Source organism: Fundulus heteroclitus, chromosome 11, assembly GCF_011125445.2.
Source record: "Fundulus heteroclitus isolate FHET01 chromosome 11, MU-UCD_Fhet_4.1, whole genome shotgun sequence".
Classification (NCBI taxonomy): Eukaryota; Metazoa; Chordata; class Actinopteri; order Cyprinodontiformes; family Fundulidae; genus Fundulus; species Fundulus heteroclitus.
The window spans coordinates 24,824,810-24,841,883 of record NC_046371.1 but is presented as its reverse complement, the minus strand read 5'-3'; the positions used below and the strand labels follow the sequence as shown (position 1 = coordinate 24,841,883).

The following is a 17,074-nucleotide window of genomic DNA, read 5'->3' as shown; positions in this document are numbered from 1 at the left end:
AAGAACAACCCTAATAAGATCAAAACCTAATCTTTAACTATTGTAGCATTTTTACCTGAATATTTGCTTCTTATAACAGTGTCATGCCCATCAGTAATTACAGACATGTATTTATTTATTTGTTTTTAAATTATACATCTTATCAGTTTTCATACATTTAGCTTGTCATAATACTTTCTAATTGTCTTTCTCTGTCATCTCTGTTTTACTCTGTGGACGCTCTCTTTATAAACAGAGTAGTGGAGTGTCAGTAACTCCTTTCAGTGAGCTGTCCATATGGGCGGCGGGTTTCTATCCAGATAATCTTTGCTGCAGGATTAAAGCATGTCCCGGAAGCTCCAGGAGGAGAAGGAGGACGGTTTTCCAGCTAATACAGGCCCTTGAACATATCAGGTACTGTAATCCAATATTTGGCTGACTTAACATTATATTCCATGTTCTATGTTACATTTAGTTTTAAAATGAATGTTTTAGAAGTTAGCAGAGAGTTGTTTTTACACTCCTGCCCTTGTTTGTTGCTTGGCAGCCTTATTAGCCTACGGGTTATACTAATATGGCTATTGATTCCAGTGACTTTAAACATTGCAGTAGCATACATGTATCTATTCATAAATACTGATCTGTATTTTCACCATACACTTTTGTAGAAGTTATTATCACAGGCTTATTTTTAGATATCATTGAATAACTGACAGGGGCAGCTAGAAGGTTAAACCAACTAGATTTTTTTAAGCTTAATTATGAACTTTAAACCAAGCAACTGATTTTATTTCTACAATTATTTTAATTTACCAGTTATGTTGGTTTAAACACACACACAGACGTGTATATATATATATCTATATCCATCTATCTATCTATCTATCTATCTATCTATCTATCTATCTATCTATCTATCTATCTATATATATATATATAAATATATATCTATATATCTATCTATATATCTATATATATATATATATATATATATATATATATATCTATATATATATATATATATATATATATAGATATATATATATATATAGATATATATCATATTTTCTGCAAAAATACATCCCAGAGGTGGTCTGTTTGCTTGAGATCCAGTGATGCATCCCCCCATGATGTGTGTGTGTGTGTGTGTGTGTGTGTGTGTGGGGGGGGGGGGGGGGGGGAGGGGGGTGCTGTTTCATGTTTTTTTACATCAAATTCTAGCCATACCATTTTGAATGTTGCAGCTGAAATCAAAATACTTTAGCCATTCTACCATCTTGGACCAGTCTGCCCATTTGTCAGCGGTCTACATTCTTGTTAACAACCAATTAAACAGGTGTACCCTTTAAATTGGCTAGTCAGTGCATACACTAATAGGAGTGTTGGGTGAAGTTTTTCCATGACTGTTCAAACCAGCTAACCAGCAGTATGCAGGAACAGGTGGAGCAGGAGCATCACTATATTGCTATATTACTCCATGTTGCATTCAGTCAAACAAACCTCTGCTCAGTCCGCTGCTTTCTCTAGTGTCACGTTGAAAGGGCTTCCTATAAGCAGTGTGATGACAAATCTTAGCAGTTTTAAAATCATACCTTTTTAAAATGTTTGTATTTTGTTGGTATTTTGATACCCATGATTAACCCCCAGCTTACCTCAGCTTTGTATCTGAAAATTAAAAAAAAGAAAATGGGATCATCAGTGTAACACATAAAACTTTTCACTTTAATAGCTTCTTCTTCAAAGCAATGCATGTTTCTTTTCCACAGGACATCTTCTACCACATTTCTCCGATGCCTTCCTCAAAGAGCACAATCCACTGGACTTTTTCTGAGTTATTCGGCCAGCGGAGGCTGTTGGGGTTCGGCGCCGTACTGGCATGGCTCGTTCTCTTCCATCTTCTGGTGAATGTATGGCTGCTCTGTATCTTCACCAGTCTTTTGGTGGTCCTGGGCGGCTGGCTTGGATCCCGTGCGGCCCTGGACGCTAACAGCTTCTTACATTTGGAACATTTTTTGCCCCTGGGGAAAATTAACCCTCCTCTATATTCCCCCGAACACGAGTGGAGGCTGAACCATGAGATCCACTGTGCCGTCCACAAGGCAGTACGGGACTTTGTGTCGTCGTGGTATCGAACCCTGCTCCCTGAGGTGGAAGGAGAGTTTGAACGAGCCGTGCGCCACTGCATGCTGGAGTCTGTCATGGAGCTGAAGGAACGTGCACGGCGGGTGGACAGGAAAGCTCTGGTTCGGCGTCTATTAGAGCTGTATGGCTGCCACCTTCAGAGCTACATGACTGTCAGGCAGATCCAGTCCTCGCAGAAAGAGAGCAGTGGCCTGTGGCAGCTCTACAGTAGGGTTAATTCACCTCATCCAGCCGTGAGCAGTTCAGGCGCTGAGCTCAACTACTGCAGGGCTCTGGTGAAGCTTGTGTTGCACGTTCTTGTCCCGTATCCTCAGATGGAAACCAGGACTGGAGGTTACATGGTGACAGAACTCATCACCTGCAACATGCTGTTACCACTCATAAGCAGGGTTTCCGATCCCGACTGGCTCAATCAGACCATCGTGGACGTATTTACCAGAACCAGAGAAGCACAGGACATTACTGTGGATGACCGCTCTGTCAACACACTGTATAAATGTGACGAAGAGCAGGAGTCATGGATGACCTGTAAGTCGCTGTCTATCTCTGAACAAGCTGATTTCAGCTGCAAAACCACCTCTGAGGATGTGGATGAGCCTCAGAGCCAGAGTGCAATTTCAGGGACGGACTCGTTTCAAAGCAGCCTTGGCAGCCTGACATCCGTCGGACGAACATCCAGCTGCCCAGCAAGTTTAAGCACTCCATCCAAGATGAGCTGCTGCTCACTCACATCAGGCCAGTACTCCCAGTTATCAGAGTTGAAAATAATTTCGGCAGACCCGCTTATCCATTCAGACTCAGATGAAGACCTGACAGGAGGTGTTTGCGACTGTGCCCCCACCGCCAACCTCTGCAACCTTCTCTCTGTAAATGATGGCGAAGTCTTTGGTTGTTTTCGACCTCTGAGAAATCTCGGGTCGAAGGTGGTTGAGCCCAAAGACTCCCAGTGGCCAGCCGGGATCGCGCAGGAGAAATCGCCAGCTTGCCCCCAAAGGAAGCTTTGCCTGACCTCGTTCAACTTCGACGCCTCCAGTGGCCCGGCTGCAACTTCATTCAAAATTCAAAACGTGCAGATCTCTGGTACAGTCAATGTGAAGGAGCAGCGAAGCACAGGCACAAATCCCTGCACACTCTACACTATAAAGGTACTTTTCCTTACTGTCCTCCTCATTTATATGTTGTTGTTACATATTCTTAACCATCACTGCCACAATGGAGACTCAAGACACTCATGGTGGATTCAGCTTGTCCCAGAAGTTGGAACTTGTGTCTGTGAACGGGGACACAGTGGAGTCGTTCTAGTTAAAAACCAATAGATATGGCTAATCATTGTTATTAGGGAAGAAACTAAAGAGAGTTGTGATTTCAAACAAGCTGGATTTGGAGCATTCCCATAGTCATTATTCTGGAATCTTGATTAGAATCTTTCAAACTTAAACATCTCATCAGTCTACATTCTAATGGTTTGAAATATTCTGAAATATTTATTACCCCGACTTCCCCCTACCATCCAAAATCATGGATCCTAAGTTAATTGCTCAGTCTAAATTGCCGTTAAGAGTGAATGTGTGCAGGACCATGTTTGTGTGCTGCCCTGTGATGCGCTGGACATCCAGACCAGGATGTATCCCACCTCTAACACAATGTGGATCGGCCTATAGATAACTGTACAAGATTAAGCAAGTGCAGAGAAAAAAGTTTATGGATTTATTCTAAATAGGACATATCATGCAATGTCCTTTTTTAAGCTCTTAAATAATTTTTTTAAGCTGGAGTCTCGAGGAATGCAGAAAAGTTGAATTTAGTCTGTAGTCCGGGTGCAGCATAGATATCTTTATATTCTTTTTGGGTCATATTTTTCACGCCTCTTAGATTTCTTTATTCTCTATGTTTTTTAAACGATTATGTTTGCTGCAGAGCTGCTGAAAGGTCATGTACTTCTGGCAAACCATTTTCACACATCTGGTATTTTTATCTTTATTTTTGCCATGATTTCATAATCCAAGCTGAAGGATGCCGAAACTACAAGTGGATAAATGAAAATGTTCGGCTGTTGGGTGTATTAATCCTACAATTCATTAGCTACAAAAATGGCCAAATGGGGTGGCCTCCTTTAAATTTAAAGAGACCACACCAAACTGAGTTGCACTGAGGCACATGTCAGAGCAGGGGTAGAAGACGAGCTGTGGGGCAACAATAAAACTTTCGCCTCAAGGTTGCTTCTTTTGGGACAACTTGTAGACTCCATTACAAAAAAAACAGAAAGGGCAAAGTATAAGAAAAAAAACTTTTCAATTGTTGTGTTACAACAAAAATCTTGTTAGTACCATAGGAAATAGTCACCTCTTTATGAGTCTTAAATGTAAACAACCTTAGCATTTATGTTTGTGTCTTCACCTCTTTCTCTCAGCAATTTCCCTCTTTCAGCAATTTCCCTCTGGGATTATTAAAGTATGTCTGATTCTGATTCTGATTAATTAATTATTAATTAATGTAAAACGGCCCACCAGGTCTTTATTGTCCTTTTTTTTTCATGATCGAAAGCATCCCAGCTGGAAGCATATGATCACAATAAATCACAGCTCATGATTAGGGGAACAGTAAAAGCTGCCTTATCAGCTACTGAGTCACTACTATTGCTAGATTGCTGAGACAGCATTCTCTGGAGAAAAGCCCTATGTATTTTTGCACAGACTTATTTACTATCCGCTTTCAAGAAGATCTTAGTTTTTAGGAGCACATTTCTGTCAAATATGTTCTGACCTCTGAACAACAGATATTATTGGAAAATCTATGCCAAAAATTCCTTATATATACCACCTATGTTAAGAGCGGTTCTAAGGATGGAACCTGGTGCAAATAGACAAACAGAAGCAGCAAGGTGAGTTGAATAATTTCATGAAAAATAAAAAAGCAAAAACGTATTGATGACAACAAATAGGATATGCATGGCATGGCAAATAGTAAAGAAATGTAGTAACAAAGAAAAACATGAAGTTAACCTTATGCCTAAAACCCCAAAGAGCAAAACTAATAACTGACAAGACCTATAGAACAAAAATAAATGACAAGAAAAACCTGAATCCAAATAAAAACCATAACCAGACCCCTACAAATCATGACAACCTTACTCTTATTATTTATTTCATTAGCTAGAAAAAAACAGTAACAACTTCAATTTAAATGTATTAGTAGACAGAAGTATAATATAAAATGACAACACCAATTAGCGTGTTTGAGCTGATAACAAGTTTTTTTTGTTTGTTTTGGGAAGAACAAAAATGTCACCCAGTGTAATAATGCAGGGATTGTTCTTGCTCACATACGGTTCAGGAAAACATCAGTTTACGGATCAATAACATTAGCACCCAGGCTTCGACTATACTACTAATCTTTTTAATCTCTATAGAAAACCACATGCAATCCTCTGACTCTCCCCATTATTAGTGCAAATTATAGGAACAGAACTACCGCAACTCTGGACAGAAAAGGATCTTCATTATTGCCTGGCTTGATCACAACAACGGCTTAGCAAATTCCTACTCTAATCAAGGCCAAACCTGTTTTAAATAAATATTATTAATTACATTTATTGTGTATGTGTGCCATGCCGTTCACTCACACTTGGCTGGTGACTAAATCCCGAAACTAAATCCCATCTTTGTTTTACAGTTTGAGATGGTGACTGACGATGGTAAAGCTGCCGCCGCACCACTGGTAGCCTGCCACACTGTCAACCGCAGATACAGCGAGTTCCTCAACCTGCAGACACGCTTAGAGGAGAAGCCTGAGCTCAAAAAGCTAATCAAAAGTAAATGAGAATTTACTTTGATGTTTAATTAATGTTTTATTCCAACAGAGATGCATCATTGTCAGTACATGTTATACTTTTCAGATGTCAAAGGCCCAAAGAAAATATTCCCTGACCTTCCCTTCAGCAGCCAGGACAGTGAGAAAGTTGAAGCTCGTAAAAGCCAGCTGGTTGCCTTTCTGAAGGTAGGTTTAAGATGAATTATGTGAACATTACTGGAGAAGTATTCTGTGCTCTTGTAGTGGGGCAAACATTTTGTTTTGTGTGTGTGTATTTCTTGCAGCAGCTAAGCAGCATTCCTGAGACAGCAAACAGTGAAGACATGCAAGAGTTCCTGGCTATCAACTCAGATGTCTGCACATATTTTGGAAGAAAGCCGTTAACAAAGTCAAGAATTGACAAGGTAGCTAAAAACAGACATTTGTAGTTAGATTTAGCTTCATAAATCTTGTTTATCTGCTATATTTCTTATCAAACATATGATTAAAGATGATGGAAAATGCATTAGATACTCTGAGGACAGCTTTCCCTCATCCTGAACTTCTCAGTCCAACCGAGGACATTGATGCTGATACTGACGGAAGAACAATGGACTACAGAAAGTACAGGTGACACCTCTGTTCGTTTACTGCTGTGTAAAGTAATGATTTAAAAAAGGAATAAAAGGTTATTTTCTTTCTTTTTTCTTTCTTTATTTTGCGCCCCAGGAGGCTTTTCCCAAGTAAAATGTCTACATCCCTCAATATACCAGATCTCCATCCTAAAGTGACCTACTGCTTCAGTGAAGGCAGCTCTGTGAGATACCACTCTGAACATATTTTCTAAATGTGTGACCTAAGCAGAAAGGAGGCAGAGTTGACCTAGTCTTTATAATTAAATCATTTGTCACAACCATTCAGGTGCTCAATGGCATGTCGCTGTGTGGCTTGGAGAACTTCGTCAAAGAGCAGGAAAGACTTCTGTGTGGGCCAAACGGGCAAGAAGCGGTCAACCAGAGCAACGAGCTGCAAGCCAAAGACAAGAAGATATCAGGGAAGAGTCATGGGACAGGTTGGGATGATGATATAGTGCCTTGCAAAAATATTCAGTTGTGTGCCCTTAATAGGCAAAGCGGGTGAGGGGTCTTCCCCAAGGACATGATTGAGACAGTTGGAGCAGGGTTTCGAACAGGCAACCAACCAATTACAGGGTGAGCTCCTAGCTCCTGTGCCAGTGTCAATGGAAGTAAATAGAGCGCAATCCTGAAGGAAAATTGGTGCAAAAAATGTTACAGGACAGCGAGCATAAACATATAGCTGGATCCATAGTGGAATGATTTGTATAAAAGCTCATTCGTGTGTTGAAATAGCCCATCCAACATCCTGACCTGACATCCTGACCTGACATCCCAGAATCTGTGGCCGGATTTGGAAAATTATGCTGAAAAGCTCACTCCATTCAGTCTCACTGAGCTTGGACTAGCAAAGATCTCCCAAACAAACCACAGATGGACTCTACCTACTGATTAGGTTACTCCTGAAGACAAAATATTTATTGTCTTCGTTGCCATTACGAATACACAGGACAAAATCTAGGTTGGGGCATCACAGCTTTGACATCATAAAGAAATAAAAACATCCCAACAAAACATTTTTCAGAGTCAGAACTGGAGCAAAAAAGTACAGTAAATAGTCTGAGAGTCTAAAGTGGAGTGATGACTTTGACAGCTCTTGGGAAGAAGCTATCTTTGAGTCCGTTAGTCCATGTTCTGATGGTTCTGTACTCTCTTTCCTGAAGGTAGCAATACAAAACAGGCTGTGGGCTTGGTGGGAGGGGTCTGCTGCACTATTTGTGGCTGTTATTCAAACTTGTGGCGTGTATATGGAGTGCAGGTCAAGAAGAGGACATCCTACAATCCCCTGCGCTGTTTTGACCAGCAAGGCTTTTCTGTCCAGTAATATGCAGCCCTCATACCACACTGTCACACTAACACACAGGATGTTCTATGTTGTGGCTCTGTAAAAGTTCTTGAGCACTCTGGAGAAAAGGGCGCCCCTTTTCAGCTTCCTGATAAAGAAGAGCCACTGCTGCGCTTTCTTCACCAGTGGTGAGGTATTCTAGGTCCAGGACATGTCAGAGGAGATGTGAAGGCCCAGAAACTTGATTTCAACCGAGTATCGGGAGTAGTTCTGTCCTCCTGGACCTCCTGAAACCCACAGGGACCTAATAGGTTTTGCTGGTTCAGGTGGAGGTCTCTTCTCTGTAGTTACTCTCATCATTGTCTGTGATGAGACCCACCATGGAGGTATAATCCGTTAACTTCACAAGGAGGTTTGCAGAGAGTATAGCAGAGGAGTTCTGAGTGAACTGAGCCTGGAAGTCCCAGGTTCAGAAGGTTCAGCATCAACTTGTTCAGGTTTACAGCGGTGAAGGCTAAGCTGAAGTCAACAAACAGCACCCTAAATGGGTTTTAGGGTGCTACAGATGGGAAAGAGAGTTAATGATAGTACATCCTCAGTGGATCTGTTCCTCCTGTAGGCAAACTGCTGATCATCCAGATCGGCAACCTAGATGTATTTTAAGAAGATCCTCTCGAAGCACTTCATAATCATCGCTGTTAGGGCAACATGATGGTCATGACTGTGGCAGGTTATTACAGCAGAGTTTTGTGTTAACTGGAACTGTAGTAGATGACTTCAGACAGGCAGAGACTTGTGACAGCTGAACATGTTCAGAAAACTCTGCCAGCTGGTCGCACACAATTTAAAGTCCGCCCCAACACCTTGTATGGTCCTGCAGGTCTGTTGTTGTTGCTCCTGTTTAAGGTGGCACGCACCTGGTGGTGTTGCAGGACAAGAGGCTGATGTTGCTGCTCTAGCTGGGGTAGGTAAACAGTCTCTGCTGCTCGATGTATGAAAGCACGCAAACAATTGGTTTCAGCTGATTTTTATTCAGGAGGAATAATGTCAAAGGGGCTATGAATGCATGCTACACTTTTCATTTATCATTTTATTCCAGTCTAAAATTATCTCTTACTTTGAAAATAATCCATCATCTGAGATTCAAATAAAATACACAAAAGCTTGTGTTTGTAATCTGACAAAATGGGAAAAAACGACTATGAATACTTTAGCAAGGCACTCTTGTTTTATATGTGCTGAAGTCCATCCCTGGAAATAACATGCAGTGATTTAGTATCTCCACTAAGGTGCACTAGAACTCCATTCTCAACAAGTGATGGTTTAGTCTTTAAACCATTCATTTCCAACTTTTGAAGTTGTTGTGGTGTTATAATTTATTTCTCTGATCTTTTTTGTTTTTACTTGCATGCACTGCAGACACAGCTGTGGCGGATGTTGCTTTGAATATTTTGTGCCTGTTGATGAAGGATCATTGGAGCTGGCTGTGCACAGAGAACATCCAGAAAGCCATCAGGCTTCTCTTTGGCACCTTCATTGAAAGGTACTTTTTTTTTTTACTTTTTGGATAGTCCTTAATGCAGACGCCACTCCACACACATACAAATAAACTGCATCACATTGATGTTTTTACGGGTTTTTTTCTGACCTTATGCACATGACACAACTGTTGAAGTTGTTTTTCCTTAACTATTTTATCTGTGTCCTACATGTTTCCCAGATAGTTATAATATGCAGTCCAGGGAAGAACAGGGCTTTTACAATCTCAATCATTGGATTTCAAATATTCCTCTGGATGTTTTTGTCCAATAGGGCTTCAGGCTCTTTTGGTATTTTGGCAACATAACAGAGTTTGATTGATTGAAAAATGCTCACACTTGACCTGAAGTGCAATCTTTTCTAAACTAACCATTTCCATCCCAGATGGCTAGATATAGGTGCTGCCCACCTAACCAGCGCCCCCTGCTGGGTAATTTACCTCCAGGTAATGCAAGAAGCTGTGTGGCCAGGTGGCACCATGCCTGCTCAGCCGCGGCCTGAGCGAAGCGCAGCAGAAAAAGAGGAAACCAAGAGGCGATGTTTGGACTGCCTAATGCAGCTTCTCCCTGGTCTGTAGCAGCTTTTAGGGTTAGATTTTAGCTGTTGTGATTTGAGTGGCGTCTCAATGTGTCTTTCTTTCTTTCTTTTTATGCTTGCACAGAGCTAATAGCTGATATGTTGGGTAGCGAGAAATACAGGCTGAGCTTGGAGACCATGCTGGAGTCTTTACAGGACCATCAGATAAACAAGTGAGTCAACGAGTTTTAGGAAAGCCCTGATTCTGCAAATGTGATGATCAACACTGAGGAGCAAATAAAGATCACTGCCTCATATTCGTGTTTCCTAAAGGCAGCTAACGTTTGCCTCTGATTGTTTGCGTTCTTGTCTGCAGGCATCTGATCTACAGCATCTGTGACCTGCTGCTGGAGTTTCTGATCCCTGAGTCATGCGACGTGGCCTTTCAGAAGTCTCTGCTGCAGAGCCTGGTTAAAGACACAGCGAGAAACAGTCTTCATATGTGATCGAAACTCTGGGACACACCCAGAACTGTAACAGCACAATGTACAATGTGCAGTACGGTTGCCTGATGGCCATAGAGACTATTGTGTAGATTAAACATGGAGTAATGGTTCAGAATAGCGATGTAAGGACAGAAAACATAAGCAGGGAGCTCAAAATAGAGCCACGTAATAATGTAAAGTAGTGATGCAGTCATTGTGCCTTTTAGTAGCTTAATCAGTGGCACTTTTTGATATGGGCTCTATGGGCAGTCGTCAATAGTGGCATTAATACGGTGGTTGGTTGAAGAAAATATAAAAAAAGAACAAGTGTTTTTTTTTTCTTTCTTTTATGCCTGTGCAGTTCAGGGAGAGTTGGCATCGCTGTGTGTTGATTAGGCATCGCCTGCTTGCTGCTGAGAACTCACTTATGTGCTTTGGGTGGGACTGCTCTGGGTTTTATCACGGCCCAGATAAAGACAGAAACCAGACAAAATCAATCTTTCTTCAGCCGTTCTCTAAGTCCCAAGACCTAAATCCTTTGCAAACTGTGGTTTAGCTGAAAAGAAAAGAGCATGAGAGAACCAGGACTCTGTGTGATTTAAAGAGAGGAAAGTCTGTCTGTATTCTCCAACCTTGTGAAATGTTATAGCAGAACACTGAGTGCTATCATGTTGGAAAAATATATACTAAGTGATTAAGACACCGGGGATTTTGTTAAAAACACAAAGTTCTTAAGGTGACATTCCTTAGCCCAATTAATAAATTAACTGAAATAAGAAAGTTGGTTCTGATTCTGAAAGATTTCTGGATTTTCTATGTTTACAGGTCTCTAGGCTCCTCTCTTACCACGATATATACCATAAACATTATTTGTTATGTCTATTTATCAGACTGTTTTAATCAGTGTTATTCCTGCTTTATGATAGAACCATTACCCACGATTGCTTTTTTATATTCTTCTTAATTTGATCAGGCTAAATTTGTTTAAATTTTTAGTCTTACCTTTTGAAGTCTTGTCTTAAAGTCAACAACGTTTGCTCCAACCATGTATTTGTATGAATAAATAATTTAGGCCTCAGATTTAACTATTAAACATATTCACTATTAATGATTCAAGTAATGCCTGTAAGTCATACTTAATCTGCAATATGTGCAGCCAGTATGTCTGTAAGATCTTTTGACTATTTGAAAAATACTCTTTGTTTCACGGCCAATGTCCTTGGTGTTGCTCAGATTAACACTTTAACTGCATGACTTATGAAACCACGGTGCAAATATTCCTTTTATGTATGACTCAATTGGCAAATTAAGAAAGGAGGCCAAAGTCACCGGCGTCTGCAAACTGCTTCCACATGTCATTCTAACTTTATCTGACAGTCCACGAAATGTTGTTTTAAGTGGGTTTAACAATGCAATAAATATGGTTTAAATTAATGGGGTTTCCTTTTCAGACAGTGCTGCATAAATTTGTGTGGTCACGAATGCCATGGTGTGAGTTGTTAATGGTTGGAAACTGACTGATAGTCAGAATCAGACACAAAGCGAGATGAAGCAACCAATAAAATAACTATTTTCAAAGCATTCATTAGACTCAATCAGGACAGACCTATTCACATCGAATAGCAAGGTAAAACAACATACTGTAGAAGGAAATCGGACCTTCAAGTACATAATGAGAAGTGCATTTCTTTTTGAACAACTGATTAAAATCAATCAGGAATTATAAAGAAATGCCCCTAAATCAAACATCTTAATTACCTCCTTAGCAAGTCCCCACGTTCTGCAGAGGCCTGGGTATGATCCAGTGCTTTAATTCATGTGTGTAAAAAGAGGGAGGCATTTTAAAGGTTGCCTATTCTAGTAGTATCACTCAACTAGTGATATGCCAAAACAGCAGTCCTTTACAGTTGATATGCAAACCTAAAGTAGTTGAGTACTCTACAAAGTGAATAGAATAAGTGGAGAACAACATCTAAACTCCAGTGAAAAACAAATGTAGGCTGTGGTGTATGTGGTGTATGGGCAAAACAATCGGGATTGGGTCACATCAGGCTACAGTGTGAACGTAGCCTCAGTGTATTAGAATGCCATACATACATGTACCAACACTTTACCAGTATTGCAAAGCAAAAGGCACTGATTACTGTATCAGAGTTACATAGGAGGACATAATTGAAAAAAGAAACATAGGTGAACCGAAGTTTTCTCTTGTTTCTGTTTACATACAAGTATTGCAACACCTTTATTTGTGACTGGGTTCAGTAATTTTAAATTTTGCAAGTGGATGTTTGAGCTATAACCTATTAAATCTTGAACACACATTTGTCACATCCTTGAGGATCACATCTTGTGGGTATGACACACTGCTGAGCAATATGACTTTATCATCGATAATTGATACCAGCAGAATAGTTCCTCCAGCTTATATTCATATGCTGCTGGTATTCTTAGCCTAGTTTTTTATGTCATGATTGTAACAGTATTATTTCTATTCCTACTTTTGTTCCTCCAATGAGAAATATTTTCTGTTCATCTGTATGTGTAAAACTAATTAAAGCAAATATACATCTGGGATCATTGGGGTTGTTAAGTTGACCAGACACAATAGAATTTTGAAAAAAGCCAGTTTGGTCTGTGTGAAATGTGTCCCACATTAGTGAAGTGGATGAAACAAGCTGATAAAGAAGAGACGTCTATGGCGGTTAATGTGTTTAAGTGCCGTCCTCATAATGTCTCATCATAAAAACAACAGATGGTCTTTTTATGTGTGCTGGGAAGCCAGCTGTAGGTGACAGTAATGACTGCAGTGAGTTTGACCAAACAAGACAGCATGCAGGAAAAACAGGCCCCATCTGCAGCAAGATGAAGATAAACAAGCAGAGAAGATTCAACTGTGGTAGATCATGTCTAACCTTTTCAGATGACCTTGCCTGTGTGTCAGATTTCTGTTATCTGTTTTTAAAAATCAGCTTAATGTAATAGCATTGTACCCTCAATCGCTCCATCCTGGAGTTGGTCAGCAACAGGAATTTGTTTAAAAGCAGACGGAAACTCCCCAACAGAGTAATTTGACCTTTGAAAAGCTGAGGAAAGTTGACACCTTAGATTTGCAAACGTGCAGAAAAGGTGACCTCTTACTAAGAGATTTAGCTCTAAATATTTACTTACTATCTCAGCTGAGTAAGCGTACTGTTTTCTGTGTGTGTTGCATAGACATTTATATTACAAACCTTCAAACCTTTCTAGGATTTCAAGTTTGTGTTTGCACACGAAAAAGGCTTCAGATTTGCGATATCCAGATCTTGAAAGTCAGTGTAAACATATCTACCACCGAGCTCAATGCACAAAGTAAGGTACAAGTTACCAAATCACACAGAACCTTGCCGTCCAACTGACACACTTTCTGTTACTTATTACAGGTGTGTGCTACAAGCTCCAGATGTCTTTAGACGCAGAGAAAGAAAACACCCAAACTAACTACTGGCTTCAGCTGAACTGCCCAGATGCCAGGACATGAAGTAACAACACAAAAATGTGTCCCCTCACATTAGCACACCAAAAGAGTTTGGGAACAGATAATGGCTCTTTGTTTAGGTTCAGTGAGGTTGGAAGTTTGGACAAACATTATCAGGAAACATAAATCTGTATTTTTTTATTTTTTTTACAGCATCTGATTCTGATGACCTCACAGACAGTTAATGTGACTCAATATTATAGGCAGATGTTACAATTTGTAGATTTGTCCCTAAACCCTTGCTTCATTTCAGCCTTTTAAATATAATCTCCATAATACCAAAAAGATCTGCTCCTCAGTCCCACAATAACATTTCCCGTGTTTAGTCTGCTGCTCCTTATGAATTTAGTTAACTTATTCTTGTTTCTGTTAGATCTTTTTTTTCAGCTATGTGGTTCTGTGCAGCAGAGGTGTGTTGTTGCTGTTCTTACCTTCTATCTGCAGGGTGCGACAGGTGGACGCCAGCCACAGGTTCTTACCTTCTACGCCAGTCAAGAGGAGTACATAAGGTGGCTGGAGACAGATGGAAGGCATCGCACCATTAGCTCACCTGAGCGGCACCTGACCAGGACCTTGTTCCTAGTCTGTTCCTTGTTTAAAGTATTCATCGACTGATTCCTCATTCCTTTCCTCCTCAGATTGACCCAGTTCGGTCCTCTCATGTCTCTGGCACTCCAGTCGGCCATTGCTCCTTCCATACCTGCTGGCATCCTCCAGTCATCATTTGGCCTGTCCACCCTTCACCGTGAATCGAAACACTTGACCTCGAACTGCACCTCTGCTCGTCATCAGCAACAGCAGCCAGGCTCATTCCCTCCGGTCCATCATACATCACTTTTCCTGTAATTCAGCCTTTGCCGCACCATCAAACCAGCTTGTCTGTTGTTGGTGCTCACCGCTCCTCTCTCACTCCCACAATCCACGACCAGAGCCTTCCCAGTCAGCCAGAATCCCTTCCAACCTTCCCTTCAGTGAACCTTTCAAACTATATACTGTCTCCGTGTTTGTTGCTTCCGGGTCATCATGGAAAATAAGAACTTAACATCTTTGTTTTCCTGCCCCTAACTAGCTCAGACAGGAGTTAGTTGATTTTTAGGGTCGATTTATTCTTTGTGGTTTTCTTTATTCTTAGGTTAGGTCCTGTGTTTCCTCCTTGTCTGTCATTTCATTGCACTCCCTTTCCTTCAGCTAATCACCTGATGTCAGGAGCTCCAGGGGTTTGATTACCAAATTCTTTCCACCTGCTCACCTGTCTTCTCCTCCATCTCCTCTCCTATGTATTCTGCCAGTTGGCTCTCACTGATTGTCAGGTCCTCTGTTATGCTACCCCTTGTTCTGGATCTTGTCATCGCCTGCCTTGTCTGTACGTTTTGCTATTGGGTTTATAATAAATTTTCACTACTTCATTTCATCATGCTGCTTCCAAGCCCTTGTCTGTACTTTGGTCAATCAACAAACACTCAAAACATGACATATGTATTAATATTTATTACACAGGTGCGCCATTCATTACATAAAATACTTGGCCACTGTTTTCATCTGGAAATTTAATCATGGATATTTGCTTTAGTTTCACGTATGTTGTCAAATTATTTTCCTTCGTTCTTTCACTTTCTTCATAATTTCCCTTTGTTTTTTCTTCTATCGGGGTAAGCCAATGTTTAAAAGAAGTTAAAGGCATCAAAACAGCAAAAGTTGTCTTTTCTCCTTTTAGTGAGATGAGAAAATGTGCAGGAATGACTGGAGTCCAACTTTGTGGAGCATAGAGCCACACAGCTCTACCCCTCCCCCACATGTTGCTGTGCACCTCTGGTCAGATGTCCAAACAAAGGCTACCACCTTTTCATGTACTAAAAAAAGAAGTTGTTCGGAAATATTTTTATTTACGTGTAATGTTTTCTTTGTTTATTGGCAAAAATATCCTTAAATTCACCTAATGTTCCTAGTAGTCCACCTAGACAAAATAAGTCAGATACATATCTGACAGAATATGTCAGATATGTTTGATATAAACAAGAACCTAAATGCTGACTCATAGAAATGACAAGAAAGAAATTAAGTATTGAATAAAATAAATCAAAGGCACTCTAAACCAGAGTTACATTAATAAGAGGGATGGCGGGCACTGGGTTATTTTGCAATGCATTTTCAGGCACCACTGTTTGAGACATGCATATTTAAAAAAAAAAATCCTTTGTTTTCATATCAAGTTAAGGACTGAATAATAAAGACAAAAAAATGTGGGAAACAACGAGATAAACTACTTGTTTTTGGATTAACAGGTTAATAGATTACAAACATGATAAAATTAGAAAATTATTAAATCTGCACAGATGGGGGGAAAAAATGAATTTTTTCTCAGTAAGAAAGTATAGCTCTTCAGGACTGAACATTGTGTTCGCTTAACCTGTTGTTGCTTTCATTGGGCAATACTGAACCAGCTGTCTCTGGGTGGTGAAATGAAACATTATGGTCTGAAAGCTCCTATCCACCTGTGAACGGACACTGGGAAAAAGAGGCGCCCCTGCAAATGTGACATTACACAACATGTTCGTAAAGAGCTTTGCCCACCCTCTGCGCACACTTTCTTCATCTTCATAAAGGTTTACAAGCTGAACCTCAAAGAACGTGTTCAGAGACCACCTGTCATCCTAATAACTAGCTTTTGTGAACCCTAAAGGCAAAAGCCTGTGCTCACACAGTCTTGTGTTCTTGTCAGGATCACAGCTCCAAGCCTTACATGATGCATTACAACATTTTCAAGAGTTTCAATTAAAAAACGTAAAACTTCTTGTTTTTTTGTTTGTTTTTTTGTCTAACTTTGTGTATGTACAGCAAACAAAATCAACCACAAAGTTTATGGAATGTGAAATACAAAACAAAAGTGGATTGTTTAAAAGTGCATAGTGCAAGTTAAATATTATTTTCTTTCCCATACTTGCCCTTATTGTATGGTGTGTTTTCCTCTATTTACTGCAGTTGCCTCTATAGGTTGGGTTCGTGAGAGTGATTCGGGTCGATTTCTCTGGGTGTGTTTGTCGTTGTGACGCGCTGCGCACTTTTGTTCACCCTGCCACTATGTTGAGTCTCCGCCGTATTCAATGCATTAGCAAGAGAGCACGGCTAACTTTAATATGTATAACTTTCTTACCTCAATAGACATTACGTCTCAACAAAATTCCTGTGCAGT

The 17,074-nt window shown here is 40.3% G+C and overlaps 1 protein-coding gene across 2 annotated transcripts; it reads left to right on the top strand.

Annotated features, from left to right (window-relative positions):
• The first annotated feature begins 174 nt into the window (after positions 1 to 174).
• snx19a (sorting nexin 19a) lies at positions 175 to 10,691 on the top strand. 2 transcript variants are annotated; one of them, XM_036143215.1, is made up of 12 exons: positions 175 to 393; positions 1,746 to 3,266; positions 5,794 to 5,932; positions 6,017 to 6,117; positions 6,219 to 6,335; positions 6,422 to 6,540; positions 6,640 to 6,727; positions 6,832 to 6,982; positions 9,250 to 9,373; positions 9,754 to 9,938; positions 10,031 to 10,118; positions 10,262 to 10,691. In XM_036143215.1, exons 2-12 carry the CDS (start codon positions 1,770 to 1,772, stop codon positions 10,389 to 10,391), a joined length of 2,739 nt encoding a protein of 912 aa, XP_035999108.1. In that variant the 5' UTR covers positions 175 to 393; positions 1,746 to 1,769; the 3' UTR covers positions 10,392 to 10,691. The 2 variants fall into 2 exon arrangements, with proteins under 2 accessions (XP_035999108.1, XP_012722512.2); XM_012867058.3 differs by having other exon boundaries at positions 178 to 393; positions 6,216 to 6,335.
• Positions 10,692 to 17,074: the final 6,383 nt, after the last annotated feature.

Bases quoted from the DNA above. Each gene is read 5' to 3' on its own strand.
- snx19a (XM_012867058.3), top strand. From the start codon at position 1,770: ATGCCTTCCTCAAAGAGCACAATCCACTGGACTTTTTCTGAGTTATTC. The intron at 3,267-5,793 runs GTACTTTTCCTT...TTTGTTTTACAG, and splicing joins GCACACTCTACACTATAAAG to TTTGAGATGGTGACTGACGA. The intron at 6,336-6,421 runs GTAGCTAAAAAC...ATATGATTAAAG, and splicing joins CAAAGTCAAGAATTGACAAG to ATGATGGAAAATGCATTAGA.